The sequence below is a fragment of the Notolepis coatsorum genome (assembly GCF_963971535.1).
Source record: "Notolepis coatsorum genome assembly, chromosome: 10".
Taxonomy (NCBI): Eukaryota; Metazoa; Chordata; class Actinopteri; order Aulopiformes; family Paralepididae; genus Notolepis; species Notolepis coatsorum.
In genome coordinates, this window is record NC_140174.1 from 41,869,263 (window position 1) to 41,897,071 (window position 27,809).

General features: G+C 41.2%; 1 protein-coding gene across 1 annotated transcript; it reads left to right on the top strand.

Moving 5' to 3' along the window:
- Positions 1–606: 606 nt before the first annotated feature.
- ptprea (protein tyrosine phosphatase receptor type Ea) lies at positions 607–27,155 on the top strand (the record flags this gene model as incomplete). The annotated part of the gene is given in 18 exon segments (XM_084323670.1): positions 607–660; positions 662–706; positions 708–758; positions 3,174–3,264; positions 5,825–5,901; positions 6,042–6,078; positions 8,116–8,213; positions 12,058–12,177; positions 13,189–13,352; positions 13,650–13,785; positions 15,317–15,466; positions 18,733–18,826; positions 19,135–19,211; positions 19,608–19,742; positions 22,328–22,453; positions 22,999–23,150; positions 24,246–24,381; positions 25,048–27,155. Coding segments are annotated over 18 exon segments (1,818 nt in total), but the record flags the coding sequence as incomplete, so codon positions are not given.
- Between the last annotated feature and the right edge of the window lie 654 nt (positions 27,156–27,809).

Below are 27,809 nucleotides of genomic sequence, written 5' to 3' on the forward strand. Positions count from 1 at the left end.
CAGGTCTTCTATTTTGGGTTCTTCTGGGTCAAAACGGTGCTCTAACAGTAATGTTTAGTGACTTTCAATGAATACTCACAGCGCTGTGGCTCTTCTACGTGTCTTGTAACCATAGTGGTGTCCAAAGGGAGTTTGTATGACGTCATATAACTGTTGAATTATTCGTATTGGTAATCGTGAATATGACCCAATTAGGTAATCCTATATAATTCATGTTCTTATATGTTGCTTTACTAGACCAGTCTTGGGTAGAAGATCAGTTTACTTATCGTGTGCATTTAGACAATATCTGATTGTCTAAATTAAACCCAATCATTCATAATGATAGAATGACATTTCCACCAGTACTGTCACCATCTTTCCTGTACCGGCCTCATACAAATTCTGCGTTATTATCTAGTACTATAGTTCCATTTAGATAATCCAATCGTTCTCATTATGTTACCTTTCTGCACCGATCTGCATACCGGCATATTGTTACTTCTATGAGATAGACTCCATGAACCCCCCCCCGGCAGGGACAATAAACGCGCTGAACCCTATCTGTTCATTCCCCCCCCCCCCCCCCCCCCCCCCCCCCCCCCCCCCCCCCCCCCCCCCCCCCCAACAGAGCAACAGACGGTGGTGCTACTGCCCAGATCCCCCTCGGCCTCCAAGACCTACTAAGACCTACTTCCCCATCCCAGTGGAGCACCTGGAGGAGGAGGTACAGGCTGCGCTCCGCTGACGACGGCAAGCTTTTCAGGGAGGAGTATAACGTGTGTGCCCTCTCTCTCCTCTCCTCTGGCAGCTCAGGGCTAGTAGTATGTGGTCTATGATTGATTGATTGATTGATTGATTGATTTGATTGATTGATTGATGATTGATTGAAGTTTATTTCAAATATGCAACACAACAAACAAACATCAAGTACAGATATAACCTTAAGCGTTCAAATAATAAATGTATATAAAAATAACAATAAAAAATAACAAATAACAAACAAAAAGTCAAACTAAATGTATTACATTTTTTTGTCATTTACTTACATATTTGAAAAGGAGTGGGAAGAAGCATAGACTTATTTAATCCCACCCCCTTTTACTCATCAGAACATACTATATTATATTTACTAATTCGTACATTACTAGACTTATATTGAAACAATGAACTTAGTTAACAATAAATATTTTAATAATACCTTATTAATATTTGCCAAAACTGTAGGTTACCCTGTATAGTTGGTAGGGTTCAGTGTTTCCCACAGGCTCTTACAGTACAGGTTGTTTGTCATGTTGGCAGGCCAGAGCGTTTAACGATGGAAGTGGAAGTAATAATGGAAGAAATCACTGTATGCTAAGCGATGTTAGTATGTTCCTTTTATGGCTATGTGTGGAAAATCTATTTGTGGTGGCTTGCTTCACGTATTTTTTTTAGGTTTAAACGACTTATTTGTATATTGAGTGGATATCACTAAATTCATAGGATTGCTGAAATAATGTAAGGAGGTGTATGATTTGAATAGCTGCATTTCTATAGTGCTTGCATGGTACTTTACAATAGAATTGCATACGTTTTTCAGTAGGAGTGACCCAGTGGAAATCAAACCCCTGACCCTGGCAATGTTAGTGCCATGCTCAGAGTGCCAAGCACTCAGGTCACGGCTGCCCACTTATTGGCCAAATAGGTTCCCGTTGTATAGACACAGAGTTGATTGACACAGTATATTGTGGAATGCTCTGTGTCCACCATATGTTCACGCTGAGAAAGATTCCCACCGTGACTTACCCTGTTTTTATTTAGGCATTCCAGGAAATTACATGAGTTATTTAGGTATCATTCAATCCATGACACATAAATAATACCCTTTCTGTCTATTTCTAATTATGATTCAGTATCTATGGCCGTGTGAGTAGAGTCTCAGGCCTATGAGTCAAGATGAATGTATGCACATACCAGTGTGACACTTTTGGCACAGACAGAGGAAGTTGAAGTTCTCTGCTTTTTAATGGAGGTGGATTTACTGCAGGTAGCAGAGGAAGTGAATATGCCGTCGCTGTACACAAAAGACTACATAGAATACAATGGCCCTGGGCCTGAACACAGAAAGTCAACCTAATCGCTTTTTGTGGACCTGGGTAGTTACATAAAACATTGAAAGATGTGTCCTTCGAGGACTTGGCGTTGTGGAGAGCAAAGATTGAAAACTCGATACTCGATATACTTTTTCCCCCCAATGATGATGTAGGCTAGGATATCATACTTAAAGGTGCTGTAAGTGGAGTTTCTTTGTTCATATAAGTGTTAAATAGCTCTACATTCTGACAGCCATCACTGATATATACTGTTTGGTCAGTAACATGGGTCTCCCAGTCCCTCAGCTCTACAATAAACAGACTTTTATATTTTGTTGGTATCCCATCCACTTTATCCAATCAGGAGAGAGAATCCTACATATTTTCACTTATTTCAAGAAATCTTGCCAAGCTAAATTTATTATTTACTGGCAGATAATTTTACCTGTTTAAAGCACATATTTGCTTAAAACTAGTTTTTATTTCTTATTTTTGTTAGACCGTTTTTTACATTGTGGAGTTATCTCTCCTGAGTGTATTGTCTGTTTACTGCAGAGTGGAGGGACTGGGAGAGTTACCGACCAAACACTTTATATCAGTGATGGCTGTTGGAATCTAGAGCCATTATTTTAACACATAGACTACTTATTTTAACAAATAAATACCACTTACAGCACCTTTAAATATGGAAAATTGCATGTGCGATAATCCAATTGATTTGGTTTATCATATTGGAGTGAAGTTACCATAAGATAATAGGGTTCCCAAAATATAAAAAAGTAATATTTAATGCCTCCAAATACACACCATTTACAGCATAAATAATAGTTTTTTGCATTATAGAGTGGCTTCCCTTTGTCTGCAGGGTGATAGGAAGTATGAAACTGCAACTTTCAACTAACATCCTCAACCATTTCAGAGATAATTTGGCGATAATTGAGAAGTCTCACTTATCTTGCTTCTCATCACAAATCTAGACACAGAAAATTGTATATCATGATATCTACAATAGGATAACACAGGTAGACGATAAATGGTAAATATCTACATTTTCCCCAGCCCTAATGTTAGTCACGGACAGTTACTAACTGGTGTGTGTCGTGTTATTTCTTGTTGCAGTCCTTGCCTGGTGGCTACAGCCATGGGACATGTGAGGAGGCCAACAAGGAGGAGAACAAGGAGAAGAACCGCTACCCAAACATTCTCCCATGTGAGTGCGTTACTCACTCCCCGATGATCCGCCCGCTGCCGTATGAAATATGGATCATGTGACATATGGACCGCTTCCAGATATTGAAAACTTTATCTCACATTTTCAAACAACCAAAATACAGAGAAATCGCATTAAAAACCACATCGAACACATCCCGTGTCATTCACACAAGACATTGAAATACAGTATAGATAATGGCTGTAATGTTAAAGCTTGTAAATTATATTTTCTCTCTTAGCTGGCATGGTAACAGCAATAGCTTTCCTATTGTTTACAATGGTGGTGGCAGTGTGTTACCATGGCAACAGTCCATATTTCACCGGCCGATCCATATTTAATACGACACAGGATTCGATCACCCCTGCCTGGTGTGCAATAGGAAATAGATTCTCTTTTGAGTCCCACCCTGCTGATATGCAGTATGTACCGTAATTCCTCTAATAGTGACCGGTATTCAATTACAAACCGGGTCTCTATTAATGGCCGGGTGCGCTCTTGAGCTAAGCAATTATAAGCCGACCTCCTAATACAAGCCGGGTTACTAATATACTGAGCTGCATACTGAGCTGCTAAGGTAAAGTTACTTGATTTCACTTTGAAAATGTTGAAATGACCAGTGACCACCTGTAATTGCACTGTTTACTATATCATACATTACTTGGTTTCAATAAATGAACCCAGTACATTTTACTGGGTTCAAACTGACACAAAATGTTGATTTATTCATTATGATCGGTTTGAAAATTAGAAATATAGGCCTTTCTCTTATACATGCCTCCTCCTAATAAAAGCCTGGTACCCGGTACAGTTTAAGCAAATACAAGCCCGGGTCACTATTAGAGGAATTACGGTATGTAGAGGTCACAGTTTCCTGTTGCTGTGTGCACGGTCTCAGGCTCCATCAGCTTAGATAGAACCTCTGTGTTCATCCTCACTGATACAAAGACTTCTTCCCTGTGCACTCTTCTCTTCTCTTCTCTTCTCTCTTATCTTATCTTATCTTATCTTATCTTCTCTTCTCTTCTCTCTTCTCTTTTCTCTTCTTTTTTCTTCTCTCTCTTCTCTCTTCTCTTCTCTCCTCTTTTCTCTTCTTTTTTCTTCTCTCTCTTCTCTCCTCTCCTCTCCTCTCCTCTCCTCTCCTCTCCTCTCCTCTCCTCTCCTCTCCTCTCCTCGTCTCGTTTCTCCTCTTCTCTTCTCTTCTCTCCTCTTCTCTTCTCTTCTCTTCTCTCCTCTTCCTTATGCCAGATTTATACTCTTGCGTGTGTCCATTCCGCGCACCGCCTCGGCAAGCCCAGGTGATTGATAGTAGAGCGCCATGCAGGGACACAGACAATCACCTTGTTTATAGGCAACAACGATGACGCTGCTAGCTTGGCTGATTTCAAAATGATCCTTTGAAGGCTTTCAATGTTGAATGACACCACAGCACTCGTTCAATTTCTTTACAAATATCTTTGTTACAAGGGTAATGAAGTTTTTCTAACAATTATATATAATATGTTCCTCCTCTTGTAATATTTTCCAAAGTGGGTAAATTCAAGATTCAAGATTGTTTATTGTCACGTGCACAGTTAAACAGACATTTGCCATACAATGAAAATCTTACTTTGCTAGTCTGCCCTTCACACAAAATCACACAATACTTAACTAAAACATATTTAAATACAAGCGAGTGCTAAAGAATAACGTAAAAATAGATAAATATAATATATACAAGGCACAGTGAGTAACATTGCACGTTCCGATTCAGTGTTTACAATATAAATGTAGGTGACAGTGGGTCACAGCAGCAGTTAAAAAGTTACTTTAGTTATACAAGTGGTGGTACGGGGGATTTGCCTTGCCGTACTCCACTGAAACTGCTCTTTGTTTTGTTGATATAACATATTCTAGGTTGTGTGATTGCAGAGGAAATTCTGCCTCATTGCTCTAAAGCACAATCATGCCCTGTCGCATAGTTAAATTTTTCAGGAGGCCCTGAGGCTCTGCGCTCTCCACTCTACAGATGTATAAGTTGAGCTATAGTTTCAGGTCTCTTCACGTTGTTCTTTCTTCCTTCCTGTCACCAGAACACCTCTATATTCTGATCCCTTGTGGTCTATGAAAATAAATGGCATATCATTCAGTCATTGTTTTTAGACACTGCGGCTAGCCTAGTTTAAAACTCCAGGAGAGGTGCTAGCCGGAGTGCTAGCCACTACGCATCTGCTTCCATACATTTGTGTTGAACCAGGCTATAGCTTGCATCTGCATAGCTTTCTACTGAACGCACAAAGAGGACATTGGTATCTATCTTCTCGTCTGACTCTGGAAAACGACAGTGAGCAAATTATCCATAATGTTGGCGTTTTCCTTTAAGATGGAGTACCCCAGGCCTTCCCAATCTCCATCTTAATATCAGGTGTGGGAATGCCTTTTCTTTTGTTTTTGTTTAGGTTGAGCCTCTGCCCGCAACTTGCCCGTGCACTGTCCTGCCCTACTACCTAGTACTAACCTCCTTCGAAACTAATTGTTTCTCATTGAAATGCCATAAAAACTGTTTGTGTCTCGGCCACAGATGACCATTCCAGAGTGGTGTTAACACAGCAGGATGGAAGTCCCTGTTCAGACTATGTGAACGCTTCTTACATTGACGTGAGTTCAGGTCTAACTTCATTTTGTCAGGGCTGGGCCATTTAATCTGTAGTTCCACCGACACAACAAAACATGGCTTATTCATTTGTGTTTTTGCCATATGATTCGATAGTATAATGCTTTGATTAAAATGTTTGCAGGGCTACACGGAAAAGAACAAATTCATAGCAGCACAAGGTAAGAGTCTGAATGTCACCATGTTGCATGATCCTTCCGAGTCCTTGGAGGAATCGCTTGATGTAAATTTAAGTTGCACAATATGGAAAATACAGTATATCCTATTGCGACTGGTTTGACAGATATTGCAGTTGCGATCTGACCTGTCATATATATATATATATTTTTTGTTTATGTTTTAAGTCTGAATTACATTTGAAAGGAGTTAGAAACACGTTTGCAGTAGCTGTATGGTAGATTGTTATATTTCCCATTGGGCTTTTCACTGATGACCAATCTCCTCATATTACACGGTATTACATAGTATCCTTTAATGCAGCCTTTAGTTTAAAATAGAGACATTGCATTATTTCTAGTGCTGTCAATCGATTAAAATATTTAACTCGATTAATCGCATGATTGTCCATAGTTAACTCGCGATTAATCGCAAATTAATCGATTTTTTTTCTTTTTTCTACCTTAAACAGATCTTTTTCAAGTTTTAATACTCTTATCAACATGCAAGTCAACAAATTCTTGCTTTATGCAGCCATTTAACACAAAAGGATGACCCTCATGCATTGCAAATTTGCATCAAATTCAAAACAGAGTGATGCACAAAATAACTTAAAAGAAAATAATAATTTAAAACAATGAATAAAGTGTGCATGAAATAATAGGGGAAAGAAAACGTTAGGAACTTGTTACATTCACCCACACAAGGGCTGAGTAATCACACTCACCCCCCCCTCTCTCTCTCACACACACACTCTCTCAGCTCTCTTTCTCTCTTGCCCCTTCCTCATCTCTCTCACCCCCCTCTCTCTCTATATATCTCACACACACACACACAAACTTCAGAAACAAACATAGTATCAATGAGAGCATCAATAATACACCTGAGTGAAGTCTAGTAAAAAAAATAATAATAATACATTTAAAAAATATATATATATTTTTTTCTTAACACTTTGAGTGACACGGACGTGTTTTGTCGTTAGTTCATGCCGACTGTTGAATGCCACCAACGCTATATAGCGTTTGTTTGTCGTATTTTTTTTTATTAGCGATTTGAATTCATATTTCATCAATCGAGTCTCACGCTAGTGCTGCAGACTCTCTCTGAGCTCCATTGGGAAAATACCGCCCCCTATCGTCTCTCCGGATGGTACTGCACCCCATTGAATTAGACTGATGGGGGGGGGGGGGGGCTCCTCATTTAACTTTTCCGGCGAGGCATCTGAAGAGACCGAAGTGATCGCTGAGCCGCAAAACAATGTGGAATACATATTTACAGTACCCAATGCTGAATCAATAAACGCGATCGATATTTGGAATGGCGATCAGGAATTGGAATAATCTTTTTGGAGAACATCTGATCTGAGGTAAGCAATTTACCAGTCTTGGGGTAATCGGATCTATTTTCACAGAGATATCAGCGTGTGCCCCATGTGTGTGTGTGTGTGTGCGCGCTGATCAGGAAATGAGAGAATATATTTTTCAGATCGCTTCTCTAGCGTGCATAAGTACACATATACTATCGATAATCGAGCGTTTATTTGAAAACTATTCATAAATAGGCCGAAAAATGACAACGTTTTTTGTGTATTCCAGAATATTCCAGTAAATGCCGTTTATCACGGAATCTATATATTTTCCTGAAACATTCAAGAAAACTAGGGCTTTTCGAAATGCTATAAAACAGAAATGAACCGATTTAAAAAAAAAACAATCCGTTTCGACAATGTTGACTGCAAACAAGTCATTGATAAGCGACGGGCAGATTAGACACAATTTAAGACAGAGATTATGCGTTCACAACGCTATCATTGAAGTGGGTGGTGGCATTCAACCATGTTTTACCATGTTAACAAGTGGCAACCAAAGTGTAAGTTAATCGTGAGTTAAAAAAAAGTGGCGTTAATAGAATCGGGCGATAACACGTTAATACAGCGTTAACTTTGACAGCCTTAATTATTTCATATCGCAATGACAATATATCTATAATGTGATATATTGTTCAGCCCATAATGTGAATATATGCTTTTTGCCTCCCAGGTCCGAAGGAAGATACTGCGTCAGATTTCTGGAGGACAATCTGGGAACAGAAAGTATCGACCATCATCATGTTGACAAACTTGAAAGAACGGAAAGAAGTGAGTACTTTCTACATGAGTACTTTCTACATGAGTACTTTCTAAATTAGTACTTTCTACATGAGTACTTTCTAAATTAGTACTTTCTACTTTCTACATGAGTACTTTCTACATGAGTATTTTCTACATGAGTACTTTCTACACGAGTACTTACTGGATTACATTTCACTGGCTATTGTTGTAGGTGCTGCCATTAATTCCTATTTTGACTATGAACTTAAAGTCCCAAACTGTGATTCTTTTTTTACTACCATAATAAATGAGCGGTATATTATTCACATTCACATAGTTTGATCTGTAGATGGAACATACACTATTTGGAATGTTCTTAACCACATTGTAAATCAGAATATTCAGTAGACCTGGTTGACTTACAAGCATTCCCAACGTAAACACATTTTATGCAGCTGCTAAATACAGCAGATACAATTTAAAACTCACATTTTACCTTTAGTGTCAGTCTTTTATATGAAGAGTTCTAATCAATCAACTAGTAAATGAACACATGTTTCCGTTCTTATTTCTTCATTTTGGTGCTGGTGGGGCTGCCCATTAAGTTTATTCTTGAATCACTGGTTTGGCCTTTTAAATTAAGCAGCAGTCATCCCCTGCAACAGTTGCATCACACTTGTCTCTGCTCTTCCATCTGTGAGAACCTAAAGAGCCCCACTCAGCAGGGAGGGGGGAGGAGGGAGGGAGGGAGGAGAGCGCAAGGGGGGAGGGAGAGAGGAGAGAGCGAGGGGGGAGGGAGGGAGGGAGGGAGGAGAGAGCGAGGGGGGAGGGAGGGAGGAGAGAGTGAGGGGGGAGGGAGGGAGGGAGGAAGGGAGGAGGGAGAGAGGAGAGAGCGAGGGGGGAGGGAGGGAGGACAGAGCGAGGGGGGAGGGAGAGAAGAGAGAGCGATGGGGGAGGGAGGGAGGGAGGGAGGGAGGGAGGGAGGGAGGGAAGGAAGGAAGGGAATCAATAAAGAAGAGTAGCGGGAGGGATTAATGTCAGCGTGTGTGCAGGTTGAAATCAATGGCTTAATAATGTGTAATAAAGCCCTCTACTAGGAGCATTATCATAATAATGTCATTGAGTGGTTTCATTGTCCTGCTCACTCACACTAATCCACGCCGACTGGCCCCCAAATAAATGCCTGTCATCTGCAGTGTTCTTCACACGACGCTCCCCTTTAGTGGAGTCATTTGCAGTGTTCTTCACACGATGCTCTCCTTTAGTGGAGTAATTTGCAGTGTTCTTCACACGATGCTCTCCTTTAGTGGAGTCATTTGCAGTGTTCTTCACACGACGCTCCCCTTTAGTGGAGTCATTTGCAGTGTTCTTCACACGACGCTCCCCTTTAGTAGAGTAATTTGCAGTGTTCTTCACACAACGCTCCCCTTTAGTGGAGTCATTTGCAGTGTTCTTCACACGACGCTCCCCTTTAGTGGAGTCATTTGCAGTGTTCTTCACACGACGCTCCCCGTTAGTGGAGTCATTTGCAGTGTTCTTCACACGACGCTCTCCTTTAGTCTTTAGTGGAGTCATTTGCAGTGTTCTTCACACGACGCTCCCCTTTAGTGGAGTCATTTGCAGTGTTCTTCACACGACGCTCCCCTTTAGTGGAGTCATTTGCAGTGTTCTTCACACGACGCTCCCCTTTAGTGGAGTCATTTGCAGTGTTCTTCACACGACGCTCCCCTTTAGTGGAGTCATTTGGTCATTTTGCGTCTCAGTCACATTGCTCCCTTTTGGGGAAAGCGTTTGAATCGATATCAATTCAAACCCGTTAAATTGCAGCTCAGATCGTATCGGTGATCGAATTTGGGGAAATTATGATTGGGAAATTATAACCTGCTATTCTGATACCTATGGATCCTGTGAGAGAAAAGTCAACTGAACATTGGTTTTCTCTCTATTGGTAATGGTTCATTTAAAAAAATATCTCCAACTAGTAATGGTTTATTTATTTCTACTTGTGTCCAAATCCAGCAGCCTGAGTGGTAAATATTCAGTCAAGGTCATGTGAATCAAACTAATAACTGTAAATTACAGATTAATCTGGGGTCAACATTTTGTTACAGTCTAACTGCACTTTAAATAATTATGTGAAAATGGACCTGCACTCTTTAAGGAGATGGCCAGAGTGATCCATTTTGTTTGTCCATCAGTTTTTAATAAGTTGTGTCTGTTTGTTGAATGGGGCTGATGATGTGTCTGTCCCTGCCCAATTTGTGTCCGTTTTGACGGACAGAAAACATTTTTAAACTGACGAGACAAGATTTCCAAATCTTGGCCAAACAGGAATCACTGTCCGTTTGGCCAATCGCTATGAGGACACATTCAGTTAGCAAAGCTGTTCTGTTATAATCTAAAAAGAAACCAACAGACTCTGCAAAAGTCTGTTTTCTTTCAGTTTTGTGACGGACAAGTGTGGCTGCTCCCCAAAGCAATAACAGATGTTCTTTTTGCATGGACATCTGTGTTCTGTAACTGAATGACACCGCCTCAAAAAGCTGTTGGCGGGTAGTTTCTCGATGTCAAAATCATGACCAAAATCACAGTCAGTTTTATTAGGAATTTTCCAAGGGACCCCACAGATCATAAATCCTTTGAAACGGCCTTTTAATTGCAATATTGCAATCTGCTATTGGCTGATATTGTGTGGTGACATCACACCTGGCACCAAGATCAGCCAATAAGAGGATCGGGTGGCAGATTTCTGGGGCAAGCTGCCATACCGGTATGTAACGGGATCACACCCCATTAACTGTGTGTTGACAGGCGGATTTCTGGAAGTCTGGGTGTGAAAGGCTGCCAAAGAAAATCTCACAAGCATCACAAGAGAAACTGCAGCCATTGTGTTCCTCCATCCCTTCTTCCGTTAGTTTTAGCGATTTCTCAATGCAAATTGATGTCAGCGATCCTAGTTCAAGATGGCGACTGGCGTCTGTAGCAATGTAGCAAGTCCCCACTCACTTCCCGAGCCCTATAGTAGATTGCAATAGCAATAGTCTGCATTTAACCATTATATGAGTCTCCCAATGGGTCTATTTGTGGTTTTTAGTAGCTTTTTAGGGATTTTTGAAGGGACCCCGTTTTCATATGGGATAGCCTGACTCTTCCTCCTGTGTGCTCATATACAAAAGGAAGAACACAGTATATAGTTTAATAGGTTTATGGGAACCGTTGTTGTTCGACACCACCTCAAGATTAATCTTTTAAGAAGAAGACGTCTTCTGCTCTAGACATGGGCTGCAGTGTGTGCGCCGCACCCGGGGACCAATCCAAGTGCTCCTGTCCGCCTTCGCCAGGGATGCGACAGCATTAGCGATCTGTTGTGCATGTTTTTCCATTGGGTTTATCTTATCGGGAGGTGAAACCCTTGCGAGCACAGGGGGAGAACATGCAAACTCCACACAGAAAGGCCCGGGAGATACCCCACCTGGGTAACTGGCAACACGGCCACCTGGTCCCCAAGAAGGAATCGAACCCAGGACCACTACACCATCGTACCGCCACGGCTTTAAAAAGGATAATATTTGATATAATGTCCATATTTACTGCTGGAGTTTGGGGAGCATGTGTATTATGCAATATTTCAGAGGAAGCAGACTGGATATCTGAAATGGCTTGATTGTGTTGATATCTAAGGGGATTGAGATCAAAGGGATTTAATGGCTGCTTTTTTTATAGAGATAGATAGGATAGAGATCAAAGGGATTTAGTCATCATTTTCACAACAACAGTTCTAACATTTTGGGTAATTTTATGTCAACATACCTTCTGTAAAAATGAAATGCAATGCGATTGAAAAACAAGATTTTCATTGTTCTCTAAGTCAATGTCTTCTCTTTCTCCCCAGGACAAGTGTTACCAGTACTGGCCAGACCAGGGCTGTTGGACCTATGGAAACGTCAGAGTGGCTGTGGAGGACTTTACCGTGTTGGTGGACTACACAATACGCAAGTTCTGTGTACAATATGTGAGTTTATTTCTACTACTACAGTAAATCTAAGAATCGTACTTACTGGGTATAACACAATCAATCAATCGAAAAAAATTTCTTAACACAGCTTAGAAAGTATGTTGTATTTGGGTATACTGTGGTCCCTTCTTTGCAAACCTGTTTGCCTTGAAATGCCCCTTAACTCATTGACCCCCACGCTGTTTTCCCATCTCTACTCAATGGCGCCAGCGTTATTGACAATTTTTTATAGCTATGGAGACAATAGTATGGCTCATTTGACAGGCATTGTTTATAGTCCAACACTGACTAACCAGTTCATTTCTACATACTTTAGTTTGTGCGCTATTCCATGCTAAACATCGGCCCTTTCCAAAATAATCCAGTATTTTTTTCTAGATCGCGAAATAGGACGTGTTATATGCATATGCCCAAATCGTTCGGGTTGCTCGCCTGAAACTCCAAATATTTCCAAAGGTATATAATATATATAATTTATGTTTCTTCACAAAATCATCAAGGGGGGGGGGGGGGGGGTCGTTTTATCTCGAAGCTGCGATCGTTACCAAAAGCATGTTTTAGGTTTGGTAAAATACGACACTGTGATCGATACAAAAGCATGTTTTAGGTTAAAAAAAATACCAGCAAACGGTTGGCGACGAAACACGAGAATACTTGTTGAGTTATTAAGGGACGAGTAAGGTATCTGAATTTAAATGGGGAAAAAAGAATCGTAACTCCTGCAGCCACAAACACTACATCATCTAGGGCTCTTAAGTAATATCCTCATGGCATCATTATAAGATACTTTTTGTAAGGTTTTTGTAAGCTTGCTTTTTTGTGGCGCTATCAAAAGGTACTACTGTATCAATGATCACAAAAGATTAACCTGGGGAATTCCTGTCTGTAGACTCGATGTCTACCACAGCTGTACTGCTTCAGGGGTTAAATTTGTGTCTGTCTCTGTCAACGCCTGTATGTGTGTGTGTGTGTGTATGTGTGTGCGTGTGTGATTCTGTGTGGGAGCAGCAGGCCAGTGATGCCTCCAAGACTTCCCGGCTAGTCACCCAGCTCCACTTCACCAGCTGGCCCGACTTTGGAGTGCCCTTCTCCCCCATTGGCATGCTGAAGTTCCTCAAGAAGGTCAAGGCGGTCAACCCCTCCTTCGCCGGGCCCATCATGGTCCACTGCAGGTAGGAGAAACTTGGGCCCACAAGGGGGGAAAAACTAATAATCTGGTTTACGGTTCTCTTCGATCCATGTACATTACTTCCAAATGTTTTTGACTGAATCGTGCTTGTACTCTTTAAAATATATATAATGACCTCAAATACCCCCCTCTGTTTCCCTGGAGACAAACATGTTTTGTTTTTGATCTACTGTTCTAACGACACTAACATGCATCAGATGTCCCTCCATCAGATTCCTTTCAAGCACATTGAGTTGTGTTATAGATTTATGACGTCTGCTTTCATTTTGTATCCCGGCAGCGCTGGCGTGGGAAGGACGGGCACCTTCATCGTCATAGACGCCATGATAGACATGATGCACGCAGAGCAGAAGATCAACGTGTTCGGTTTTGTTTCGAAGATACGAGAACAGCGCTCACAGCTCATCCAGACAGATGTGAGTTGGCTGATGCGCTTCTTTATTGTCCGTCGGTACATAAATGTCTTTTGTTTGGGAACACACAGTACTGCGTTACGAAAAAGAAAACACGATACAACCATTACAGAATAGACCCCTTCCTGCCCTACCAATGTTATTCATTTTGATGGTGCACAGTCCCATAAGTCCAAGGTTATTTCGTATTGCACAGCCCTTGTATTTTGCACTGTCCTGTGTTAAGCTGCAACCACATTTCTACCCTACTCGTTAAGTAGGCAGTTAGGGGTCAAGTGTCTTGCTCAAGGACACTTCGACACGCTGCCCAGGAGGAGCGGGAATCGAACCGGGAACCTCCATATTACCAGTCGACTGCTCTACATCCCGAGCCACTGTCACTGCTGATTAGCAACCGACTACTTAAATACCAGGAATGTCCATTTAAAAATTGTAAATAAAATATTTACAATTTTGGGGGGCGACAGTGGCTCAGAAGGTAGAGCGGTCGTCTGGTAATCGGAAGGTTCCCGGTTCAAGAACTTGAGGAAAACACTTAAGCCCTAACTGCCCCCGATGAGCAGGTTGGCACCTTGCATGGTGGCCTCTGCCATCGGTGTGTGAATAAATGGGTGAATGTGAGGCATAAGTTATAAAGCACTTTGTATAAAAGCGCTATATAAATGCACAATTTACCATTTACCAATTGCTGGTCTGGGTCACATATTTTCTCAATTTGATGTAAAAACTAGCCAAATCGTTAGCCTAGTTTAGCCTCGTCTTTCAAAAAAAGTTAAATTTATCATCAGTATGCACCCAAAATATAACAAAAATCCCTTTTTAGAAAAGATCTGCTGAATGACATTCCGAGTTTGTTATTTCTAAGACCCTAAACATGGCAGATCTGTTGCTCAATCAAATACGCCTCCTCTACTTTTACTGCACTCCATTCATCTCACATAGTCCAAGGTCTGCTTATTTCCACAGAGCTGGTGACGGAAGTATCTGTAGGGAGTTCCAGGTATCGGTTCCTCCCAGTCTCTGGTAGCAGCTCGTATTCTGTGTGTAACACATGTCAGGGATCTTCTATGAACAGTGAGACAGGCTGAGGATGCTGCAGCTGGCGCCGCAGGACTTGAGCCTGCGTACTTTAATTCACAACAGTTAATGCACAACGCCCAGAAAATGTTCCATTTCTTGAAATATTCTTAGAATGGGCGTGGGCGTTTTGGGAATCTGCAATGATCCAATCCAATGACAATTTCATTATGATTATTTGGTTGGAGGCATAATGAAATCACACATCTTGGTTCAATTCGATTAAATTAAATGTCAATAATACTTATAAAAGTGCAATAGGCTATACAAATGTGACAGCACTGATTAATTTACACAAGTATGTACATTTAAAGCATTATATTTAGAAATGATTTCGACAGATGAACACATTGTTGGATCATGCATTGTTAATTATTTTTTTACACCCCTATTGTGCGTGTGTCACTCATTCGTGCATACCTATTTGTGCGTCTGTGTGCCTCCTTTCCTTACACAGATGCAGTACTCATTCATCTACCAGGCCTTGTTGGAATACTACCTCTATGGAGACACGGAACTGGACGTGTCGTCTCTGGAAGGACACCTGCACAAACTGCGCAACACCTCAGCCCCCTTCGACAGGGTGGGACTGGAGGAGGAGTTCAAGGTGAGGCTGCTTATCCACCACGTCTGTTAGAGCGCCACTGGCTTCTTCTCCTTGTTCTGTTCAATAGAAAAGGACGCATTGTTGTGGATTCTCAACAGCGCTGCTTAAAGGTGCTATAACTGTAGACGACGCTCAAGCCACTAGATGTTGCACTACACCTCCTCCCACCATTGCATTCACAACACAACACCTCTGTTGCTCCAAGCTCACACGCCCCCTCAGGTGGTCACCAGTTAGACGGAGATAAACAAAACATTAATTTCGGACCGCTAATTATTTTTTATTAAAAATGTAATCATAATATTTTCTTTGGGGAAAAGCCATACTAACAGCACCTTGCATGTGTTTTAATTTAGAGCACCAAGAACTAGAAATAAAAAATGTCTTTCCGCTAAAGAGCACTTCAACCAGTCCGTGCGTGTTCAGTAGACACAGGGCCTAAGGCCTCCGTGTGCGTGTTCAGTAGACACAGGGCCTAAGGCCTCTGTGTGCGTGTTCAGTAGACACAGGGCCTAAGGCTTCCCTGTGCGTGTTCAGTAGACACAGGGCCTAAGGCCTCCCTGTGCGTGTTCAGTAGACACAGGGCCTAAGGCCTCCCTGTGCGTGTTCAGTAGACACAGGGCCTAAGGCCTCCTTGTGCGTGTTCAGTAGACACAGGGCCTAAGGCCTCCCTGTGCGTGTTCAGTAGACACAGGGCCTAAGGTCTCCGTTTGTGTATTCAGTAGACACAGGGCCTGAGGCCTCCGTGTGTGTGTTCAGTAGACACAGGGCCTAAGGCCTCCCTGTGCGTGTTCAGTAGACACAGGGCCTAAGGTCTCCGTGTGTGTATTCAGTAGACACAGGGCCTAAGGCCTCCCTGTGCGTGTCACACAGCAGCACTCAGGTCTGGACTCTGGAGAGTCTGAAAAGGTTTGGAAAGTCAACTTGAGTCAACCATCCCAGGTCTTGAAAAGTGTGTAAAATGCTGTCCAGTAGCCCCAATATGCATATGAATACACGTTTGACGTAGGATTAGACAAATTGCTGCCATTATCGCTATGAAGTATAATTGTCTACGTTGGGACGGATGAGGACTAGTTGACCGTCATATTACTATTATCATAGGCTGAACACTGACCAAAATGTTAAAATCCAGAAGAAAAACAAAAAGAAGGCCTGGGAAAGGTTTGGACTTTTCTTAAATGGAATATGTGGAGGAATCCTGTCAACAGAGAGCTTTGTTTTCTGTGGAGGACTTTTTCTTTTTAGTTGCCTGAAACACTTTTTGTCAGCCGCTGTCTGGCAGGGTTATTTATCATGTATGTGTTTTTTACAAGGACATTTGCTATCAATAGAACTTCCTGCTGTGGGGCAATAAAGATTTGATTTGTTTTGTACCGCCAGATGACTTGTCAGCTCCTAACGAGACTTCATCACCGCAAAAGATGTCTAGCTTGCCTACAGGCACTATATGACATGGCATTCATTACCGTTAAACCCTTGTGTGGTGTTCGCGTTTTTGTTATTCACTGTCTGTCTGGTGGTCTGGTGGTGTCTGGTGAAGCCACAACATTATTGTGATTTGAATCAAACAAGCCATAACAATTTATGTCAAAATACTTAACAGATGTAAACTTTATCTCAATTACAAGGAACATAGACAGCATATATGGTTAATATTTTCCATTAACCTCTGCTAGATCACATTTACAGTGTCCTCTCAATGAATGTGCTGAGGTCAATGAGTCTCAGGTTGAAAAAATTATTCATTGAATAATTTCTCTATTAAACATTGAAAACAGGTCCCACGGTAGATGGTGCCTACCGTAAACCATAGCCCTTATCACACACTTTTTTATTTTTAAAAATAATGTTTTTGGTAGATTCTTTATTTGTTTGTACTACCGGGCAGTCCGGTAGGGAGAGAGATAGAGGAAGAACGGGAGACAGAGCGGGTGGAAGACATTCGGCAAAAGACGCCGGGTCCGGGAATCGAACCCGGGTCGGCCGCTTCGCGACGCAGCGCGTTACATGGGTCGCCACTTGGGTGCCCCCTTATCACACACTTAAGGGAAACACAGTAAGCCTCGCTGATGAAGCTCTTTTCTTGATCCTCCAATCACGAGCCCAGCGCTCCACATTGCTTTCAGTTTAGCTGGCCGTCCATACTAATACACATTGGCCGTATTAGGGGGTGGGAAACTGATGGGTGGGGATCGGGCGTTGTGGACAGCGACTCCTACAGGTCAGTTGGTGCGCCTGCGCAGTAGAATCAGGAAGTGTCGGGGGCAGCGTGAGCCTCCCATGCGTTACTCCTCGCCACTGAGAGATCGAGCTGCGCAGGTGAAAAGATGCGACTGCTGTTACCTCAAGTACCGGAGGGGACTTGTGCTATGTATGACTTAGTCCACATTGCAGCCGGCTTGTGGGAGGCAAGAAACAGCGTTCGTGACAGGGGAGGGTTGAATTGGATGAAACGAAATTGGGATGGGAGAAAATATAGAAAATGGGAGAAAAAGTGGATAAAAAAAAAAAAAAGTAGCGATGTCCTCGACTAAAGAAACTCTTACTCGACCAATAGTCACAGGACTTTGTCAACTAATCAATTAGTTGATTTAATTGCCAAATCTGTAGAATTGGGTTTCCAACGTGCAAAGAAGGTTTATATCTTACCAGATACTGTATGTGCAAATTTTTTCTGGAAATAACTCATTCATCACAAAACTACCAATCGACTAAGAAAGTCTTGGTCGACAAACACCAAACAGACCAATGAATCAACTAAGAGAGTGGGTAAAAAGCAGGGCTTCTATGGTGGCTACATCTGTACGTGAAGCTGGAGTAAAGTGATCATAATAATGCAGAAGTCTGTTAAAGTAATAATCTCAAAAATTGTTGTATAAATAAATGTCTATGTTGGCCATATCTATCACCAATTGATATAACACACTAGTGATTCTACCCAGTTCATGAATGCTTTTACATGAGCTGTTCTGAGCTGTTCTAAACACTGCTGTCTGGCAGGACATTCCTGGGGGAATCATCCGGCACACAGGAAGTGATACGCTTTACATCACCAGCAGCAGCAACAGCAGTTTGTTTGGAATTAATAGAAGATTATTTCAGTAGTTAGCAGGAATTTTCAAGATAGAAGGCAAGGTAATACTGTACATACAGTGCAAAGGTGCAACAGCAATGACTGCTTATCACCAATAGATGTCGCCAAAACAAACGAAAATGAGGATCTTGCAGATTATCTCAACTTTGCTTTCCTTGTCCTTGTCCAGAAACTGACCAACATGAGGATAATGAAGGAGAACATGAGGACAGGGAACCTTCCTGCCAACATGAAGAAGAACAGAGTCCTGCAGATTATTCCATGTAAGGACAACGTTGAGGAATGTTTGGGAAAACCACATTGAATAAAGGATTCTATTCACGTCCAGCAGATTGCATCACCCACAATGTATTTTCACTCATAACAGATGCCAGATTGTATTGTGCTTTGCATCCACATTTAGAACCGCCAATAGAGATCCATGTTGTTTTTCCTCACTCCAAAGCATTCAGTTGCCTTTTTGTCGTGTTTTATTTTTTTCTGGAAAAGGGGGAAAGTCCCTCAAGCAGCTTTTGTATGAGTGTTGAGTGAAGAGCCGGAATGGCGCTTTCTCATCCCACTTCTCTTCCAGATGATTTCAACAGGGTGATTCTCTCCATGAGAAGAGGGCAGGAGTTCACGGATTACATCAACGCATCTTTTATAGACGTAAGCAAGTGCACGTTGTGTTGAGTACCTGGTAATGTCCCTCTTACTGTACATGCTCTCACGGCCTTTTATGAAGGTCACCGTTTCCTCCGTGCCACTGTACCTCGAAGGTACCTTGTATGAATTTTACGTTGCATGCATGCACATAGATTCTTGAAAACATTTACTCAAATACCAATTAGCCAATGTTCACAAGCATTACAAATGTAAACAAAGCTCAATCTACATGACGACTACATCACATCAGCACATACCGGTATAGTCTATCCTTGTATCAAAAACTTGCTCAATTTAACTTTCAACTTGCGATTTGAAAAAATAATCCAATAGCATGGCATTACAGATTGCACCTTTAAAAGGTAACGTGCCTTGTGTTTGTGTGTGTGCTGTGTCCAGGGCTACAGGCAGAAGGACTACTTCATCGCCACCCAGGGACCTCTCTCGCACACGGTGGAGGACTTCTGGAGGATGGTGTGGGAGTGGAAGTGTCACTCTATTGTCATGCTCACTGAACTGCAGGAGAGGGAACAGGTGAGCTGCACATAAAGTCAGTGTCAAAGACATTATTCAAGTACAGTGACAGTGACATGCTCCCCCTGTACTGACCCTGGGTCTGATCTAGGGCTGGGTATCGCCACTGATTTCCCAAAACGTTTCGATTCTGATTCTGATTTCCCAAATCGATTCGATATTCAATTTCCGATTCGATCTGATCCGATTAGATTCAATGCTATAAATGGTTCAAGGACCCCTCTAACACATTGCATTGTTAAAAATATCAATGTTTACATTAAGAATTTACTCTCAAGCAGTTACATGAATGTACTTTTTATTGGAACATTGGCTTTTGTCACGTCTGGGTGATGTCTCAGTAAGTGGTTTCATAGATTTGTTGTATTTCCACAATATTTCACCTCCACTTTGCACAGCTTACATATGGCTTTGCTTTTGTCCAGCTCTTCTCTGTCGTCACAATATAGGTGAAAAACGGGAGAAAAGTATGGCTATGATACAAGTGGAAACACTTGCAAGACCATGTGGCACACAGGATACAGTATATTGACCTAGTTACAGGAGAAACATTCATCATCCTGCGGACATTTTCTCTGGAAATAAGCCATGAATACTTCCATGTCGTAAACTCAAATGTGTGAGCTTTAGTGTGGCTTGCAGAGGTCCACGGGTGTGGGATGAGCTTGATATCACTAGACATTTTATTATCTGTGTCCGTTTTCAAAAATAACTTAAAGGAACACGCCAGCATTTTGGGAAATTAGCTTACCGTCTTCTCCAGAGAGAGACAAGAAGATAGATACCAGTTTCCTCTCTGTGCGTTCAGTAGAAAGCTATCTGGCTGCATGTTAGCCTAGCTTAGCACAATTAATGGAAGCAGACATGGCCGGTTAGCCTTCGGGAGAGGTGTTAGTTGGACAATGCCTAGGCTTTTAAAGGAACACGCCAAATTTTTGGGCAATTAGCTTGTTTTCCATCTACCCTGGAGTTAGACAAGCAGATACCCTTTTCTTCTCTATGCATGCATTAGGCTTAGGGAACAGCCGCACTGTTAGCCTAGCTTAGCGTCATTCACTGGAAGTATGTGTGCCAGTGTAGCCTAGTTCCCAACAGTCACAAAATACATTCCAAATACAACTCCAAAACTTTTCTGTAAACATGTTGTGACCTGTGTATTTGCCACATGGAGAAAAAATTATTATAATAATAATTAGACATTTTCGTTTTCTAAGCAGATATATACTCAGAACTATTTTTTGCCGAACCACTGCTGCCTGGGTGCAGTGATTTCATCACCTCAAAAGCCCAGTTTTTCAAAAAGCAACAGGGCTTTTCAGGTGATGAAATCACTGCTTGTCTAACTCCAGGGTGTTCTTCCTGAGAGGGCTCAGGTCTTTCAATTTCTGCAGCAAACTGCTGCAGATGTTCTACCAGTCTGTGGTGGCTAGTGCCCTCTTTCTCGCTGTGGTATGCTGGGGGGGGCAACACCAACACAGACAAAATAAATAAACTGGTCAAGAAAGCAAGCTCTGTGGTGGGAGCAGACCTGGACAGTCTGGAGGTGGTGGCAGAGCGGAGGACGAGGAGGAAGCTGTATGCTATCCTTGAGAACCCCTGCCACCCCCTCCATGATGAGCTGACCTCAATGCGGTCCACGTTTAGCCACAGAATTATCCCCCCCGATACCACAAAGCGCTTCGGGCAGTCCTTTGTGCCGGTGGCAATCAGGCTCCACAACCAGGCAGGGCCAGGACAGGCTAACTGCCGTGGACTGGAGGAGCTGGGTTGTGGACTGTAACTAATTAATTAATTAACATCATGATTGGACTTGTTTCTTTTTCTTTTCTTCCATTCACCACTTTTAGCTCTATTTTTGTCCTATTTTAGCTCTTCTTTTAGCCCTATGTATTTGTCCATCTTTTTAACACATACTAAATAAGTGTATGTTATGTATTAACTGTTTTTATTAACTGTTTTTATGGCTGTTGATGCTGTGATGGACATCTGAATCTCCCCTCGGGGATAAATAAAGGTTTTCAATCAAATAAGCAAATTTCCCCAAAAGTTGACGTGTTCCTTTAAGGCAACAGTTGCTACTAAAATAATGTTTAAGCTTTAATAGCCTTAACGGCTATTCTGAAATACATTTTAAATATACTTTTATTTCCACTTGCCATAAGTCTATTTATTGTATCTTACCTATTTAATCAATGTTTAGACTGATGGAATAAATGTCTTGGGACCATTTAGTAGTACTTTAGGTTAGTCTTAGGTGTTTTGTAGGTTGTAAATGTTACTGTATAAAACATGCACTTTTAAAACATATATATACTTTTAAAACATATATATTAAATACTATACTGTTCAGATTCAGATTCAGATCTGTTGTAGTGTCTTTAGTGTTTAGGACCCCTATTCTCACGCTCCGGATAGCGTATCAGGGTTGTACCTGTATTTCACCTGATTTGTGAATCAACTGAACTGAGTCTGCTACGGTATTTTAATCCAAGATATTTTACTACCTCTCTCAGAAACACATCACATAAAGCCCTAACAGCTGTCAGTATACCTGTATAACAATCTAATCGCTCTGCATTTTTCAGGACAAGTGTTTTCAGTACTGGCCCACAGAGGGCTCAGTCACCCATGGAGACTACACAGTAGAGATGAAGGGAGACACTTCATGTGACACCTTCAGCCTACGAGATCTGGTACTCACCTTTGGCCCGGTAAGCAAATCAACCCTCCCACTATCAACACACAGTCCTCTTTGAATGCACTAGATAGCACACTGAAATAATGTTCCAGTCTTTTCTGATGAAGGCCATGGGGGTGAAACTTGCTACAGTATGAAGAACCATATTACTCCATCTTGAGAGCCCATGTATTTGCAGTCGTGAAGTCAGCGCTCACAGCTGACTTTGATGTGAGTTGGTTGGCTGATGCGTTTCTTTATCCTCTGTCGGTACAGAAATGTGTTTTGTTTGGGAACACACAGTACTGCGTTACGAAAAAGAACACACAAGACAACTATTACAGAATAGACCCCTTCCCTCCCAACCAATGTTATTAATTTTGATGTGGCACAGGCCCATACGTTCAAGGTTATTTCTTATTGCACAGTCCTTGTATTTTGCACTGTCCCGTGTGCAATGACTTTTTTAATCTTTTCAGTTTCCACTTGGGGGATCTGAAGTGTAAATGTAAATTTAAATGTGAGTTGCTCCTGTTTTGAGTCTTTTTCTTCTTCCACCCATGGTGTTTCCATCTGCAGGAGAAGCAGACAAGGCTGATCAGGCACTTTCACTTCCACGGCTGGCCGGAGATCGGAATCCCTGCCGAGGGGAAAGGCATGATCGACATCATCGCCTCGGTGCAGAGACAACAGCAACAGTCTGGGAACCATCCCATAGTCGTCCACTGCAGGTAGAGTAACCATCCCATAGTCGTCCACTGCAGGTAGAGTAACCATCCCATAGTCGTCCATTGCAGGTAGAGTAACCATCCCATAGTCGTCCACTGCAGGTAGAGTAACCATCCCATAGTCGTCCACTGCAGGTAGAGTAACCATCCCATAGTCGTCCACTGCAGGTAGACTAACCATCCCATAGTCGTCCATTGCACGTAGAGTAATTGAAAGCAGGTTCTAAACTTGTGGAAGCCTTAGTTATGAACAATGAAATAATTTAGTGATGTCTACTTTGTCTACTACTCTGATGCTCTTCTAGTGCTTTATTTAAAGCACCCAATCCACACACATTATTTGGCCATCTAAGTTTACGGGGGAAAGGACTTCACAATCTTCAAAGGATTGACTGGTAGATGTCTGTAACCTTTACATATCTGGAAAGTAAGGACATCTGGAGAAAATTGCCTACTGACTCAGAGGTCATCTGAGAGTAGCAATGCAGACCAGTCTTCCTAATGTAATAACATTGTATTTTTGGCAGTTGGGAAAAGTGTAGAACATGACATTTTACATGCTGGTTCTTCATTAGGAGAGGACGGTATTTTGTTGGTGTTGTGAAATAGTTGCAGTTCCCCCCTGCAACTGCCTGCTCAAACAAATCAGTGAGCTTTCCATATCAACCTATCACAAAGCTCCTCAGGGATGGGGGTGTACCCCCTCCTGTCAGTCATGCTCATGTACAAGTTAGTTCATGTCAGCATATTTGGAGGGAGGGGCTGTAAGGGGGGTTAGAGGCTGTAATGGAAAGAGAGGACGATTGTTGTGTTCATATTTCAATATAACTTAATCATTAATCTAAGTCTTCTCACCCAGGAAACTTTAATACTTGCTATCCAAGGACGGAAGAGAATGGAGAAATCTTTATTGTATAACCTAATTATCTTCCAAATTAACAGATTCTCTGAAGAGTGCTCCTGTCTCTTACATCCTGGGATAGTCGGAATGTTATAAGTTTCCTGTTTTTTTGTTTTCTTTTGCGAATAGCCATTTGTAAGTCGTATAGACCATTTATTCTGTAATAAAGACCATGTTCTCTGCTTGTGCCTCTGCAGTGCTGGTGCGGGGCGAACAGGTACGTTCATTGCACTGAGCAATATCCTGGAGCGAGTCAAGGCAGAGGGCCTGCTGGACGTGTTCCAAACTGTGAAGAGTTTACGTATGCAGAGACCTCATATGGTTCAAACTGTGGTACGTATCAATACAAAATATACGGTTCACATTAAAGCTACAGTAACAATAAGTTACAAATGCTTCAAGTTCAAGTTCTTTAATAGTTGTCATACAGAAGTACAGAATACTTTCATACAAAATGCTTCTTACTGTTTGAATACTGTTCAAATTAAAATCTCGACACAAATCCAAAATAAATCACCCTTTGAAGTGAACTGGAGGGTCTGGAGGTCTGCCCCCAGGAAATATTAAGTGTCAAACACTTAATTTCCTGCATTCTTGTGTACTTTTATGCACCAATTTGTGCCTTTTCTGCATCAATCATGGTGTACATTTCTTTATTTATGTAAAGGAAAATACATTTAAACATTCAGGTACCCTCTGACACAGATATAATGGAATATAATGCGGTAGACTCTCAGCCATTCTGTATATATATTTGTTTGAGGGGGACACATTTACCTCTTCTCAATTATTAAGGGGGACATGTCCCCTGCAACCCCCCCTAAATCTATGCCTATGGTTGCAGCTGTGTTTAACTTGACCCTATGACACGTCTGTGAAAAGGGTCCTACTATTGTATACAGTGTATAAAAGTGTATACATGTTTATCTTATGTGGCCTAGTTCTTGACTGGTATAGAGACTACATAACCAAATTGATTTCCTCTTTCTCTTTTCACAGGAACAATATGACTTCTGCTACAGCGTGGTACAAGACTTTGTTGACATTTTCTCAGACTATGCCAATTTTAAATGATGAGATTTGCCTTAAACTTTTTTTTTTTTTTTTTTATGTAATTTTCTTAATGCCAGTTTGTCAAATATGATGCGTTTCTTTAACTGGGTAAAATCTTCTTCTATTTTGCTATGCACTTGTCCTAACTGTAACTAAAACTCCATCCTCACTGTAATATACTGTACTGTATGTCAGTGGATGAATATTGTAAATGCTAAAGTCAGATTATTAATGTATATTTCACATCATGTAAATTAATTATTTTATCATGAAAGTGTTGTTTCAGCTCCCCGTCGCTTCATTTCAGTTTTTGTTGTATGATACTGTACCTTTAAGTTCATATTTTATTGGACTTTTATTTTGGATTGAGCACACATGTAATATTTTAAAAGAAAAAGTTGTAGCTATTGTAAATGTATTTATGTATCATTGGCGACCTTCCATTTTTGCATTTGGAGGACATAATGGGAATGTTAAGATGTTTTTATTTATGTAAAACATACACTTTTACATATAACTGATAACTTCTATCTGTGATTAGAGGTGATATCGAAACTATCCTTTTTTTTCTCTCCCTTCCAGATAGATGCTCATTTCAGATACACATGTATGATGCTCTTTTCAATGGAAATGTATAGGAAAACAATGCATCACTTCAGCCATAACACAGACAACACACAGATATGCAAAGCATGGCTACTAAGTCGATCTTTAATATAGCCGAGATTCAGGCAGATATTTCATAGACATATCACAGAGTTATGAAATACCAAGTTATTAAAACAGATTTTATACTTAGGAAAAATGATATGCAACTGCACATACAATGACTTCAATAATAACCTTTTGTTTATAGACAACAGCAACTGTTTTTGCTAAAGCGACTGCACATGGTGAAGCACATGTAACCAAGCCTTTTTGCCAATGACTTAATATATTCAAAGATATGTTTTTGATTGCTTTATTTATATCTAAAGACATTATTGCTTAAATCGGTGCCATATTGACATATTTTAATATATGGGAAAAGTGAAATAACTGTCAAAGTTAGAGGTAAAAAAGTTCCAAGGTGACAAAAGATTAAAATGTAAGAAGAGTAGCAGCTTAGTCTGTTAGAACGTAGAAAGAAACACAAATAATATACATCTTAAACCTCCATTTTACTATATCAAATTATGTTCCCTGTTAGTTAACCTACTGTATATGCCGTGGCCAGTTACACAAATACAATATAGTTAGTCGGTTACTGTCTACTTCTTCACGCCTGACAACCTTTGTGAGTTGTCCAATTCCTTAAACATTGGCTGTTAGCTTTTAAAATGCAACATCAGGTTTTTTCCCCCCATAATGGCAATTACCTCAATAATCACCAGTGGTGCTTCTATGCCAGCCGTAACCAGGGCAACCAACCTTCTAGAAAAATCCCCCTCCAATCCAGGGCCAGAACAACACTCTTCTACGCCTTTATGAAGTATGTACTCGTGTTGATAACTGTATGTCATGTAAATACAACTTGATGATGAAGTACTAACATTGTTAAAGTCCCCCGAAAAACAGGAAGAGATTGTCAAAGTGATCAGACTTTTGCTACATGTTTTCTGAGATGTCTTTGGTCTGTATGAGATGTGAGGTTCTGCACAAGAAGATACTGGGATGTTAGCCTGGCCAGCCAGAGTCTAGCTTCGAGAAGATACTGGGATGTCATGTCATCCAGCCAGAGTCGAGCTTCAAGGAGAGACTGGGGCCCTGTCCACACAAGGGTTTGGATTTAATATGACCGAAGTTTGAAAAAAGGGATACTATCCAGCCAGAGTCGAGCTTCAAGAAGAGACTGGGTTATTATCCAGCCAGAGTCTAGCTTCAAGAAGAGACTGGGTTATTATCCAGCCAGAGTCTAGCTTCCCTCAGCCTCGTCATTCCTTTTCCTTATGAAAGATTTAGGAGGGTCTTTTTAGGTCAAAGCTCTTTGCCTTTTTCTTTCTCGGTTTGGAGTCTGTCTCTTTTTTGGATTTTCAATGTCTTTTAAAAATGCAGGTTGCAATATTAAATTCATTGATAAAATGTACTGTGGGTAATTGTACTGGATTTCTTTATACAGTCCTTATCTTTTCAACACATTCTCTCCACCTGTACTATTTGCATATGTACTTTTGTGGTAAACGGTAGTTGAGTAAATAATTACTCTAGAGATGATGCTTTAGTTTAGACCAAAATGATGACCATCTTCTAGTAGATCTTTGACCTGTGTAGTTAATTGTATGAACCAATAGGGGGCAGTGCACTTCAAGCTTCAATGCAGGTAAAGGATTCTCTTGTCCACGCTGTGCACCCGTTTCTATCCATTGTATTAGGGATCTTTTAGTATCGGTCTACAAGATCCAAGTAAGGATACATGTTTATTGTGAGTAGTTGAGACTACCCTGATCATCCACACTCTAAAAAGACCAATGGTTCTCAATCTGGGGGTCAAAAGGAGATCGCCAGATCACAACAAAGATACAAATACAATTCTATTCACACTCTTAGGTATAGGTGCTTTTGTCTTGTGAAATCATTAATATTTGAAGTCTAAAGCCCACCTCCCATCATCAGTAATGCAAATGGAGAATAGAAATCATTATTTTGAAGCATCGTTCACCTGTTGACCATGTGTGAATGTGCAAATATGGCATCTTGGGTCAAAAGGTTTGGGAACCACTGCTTTGGAG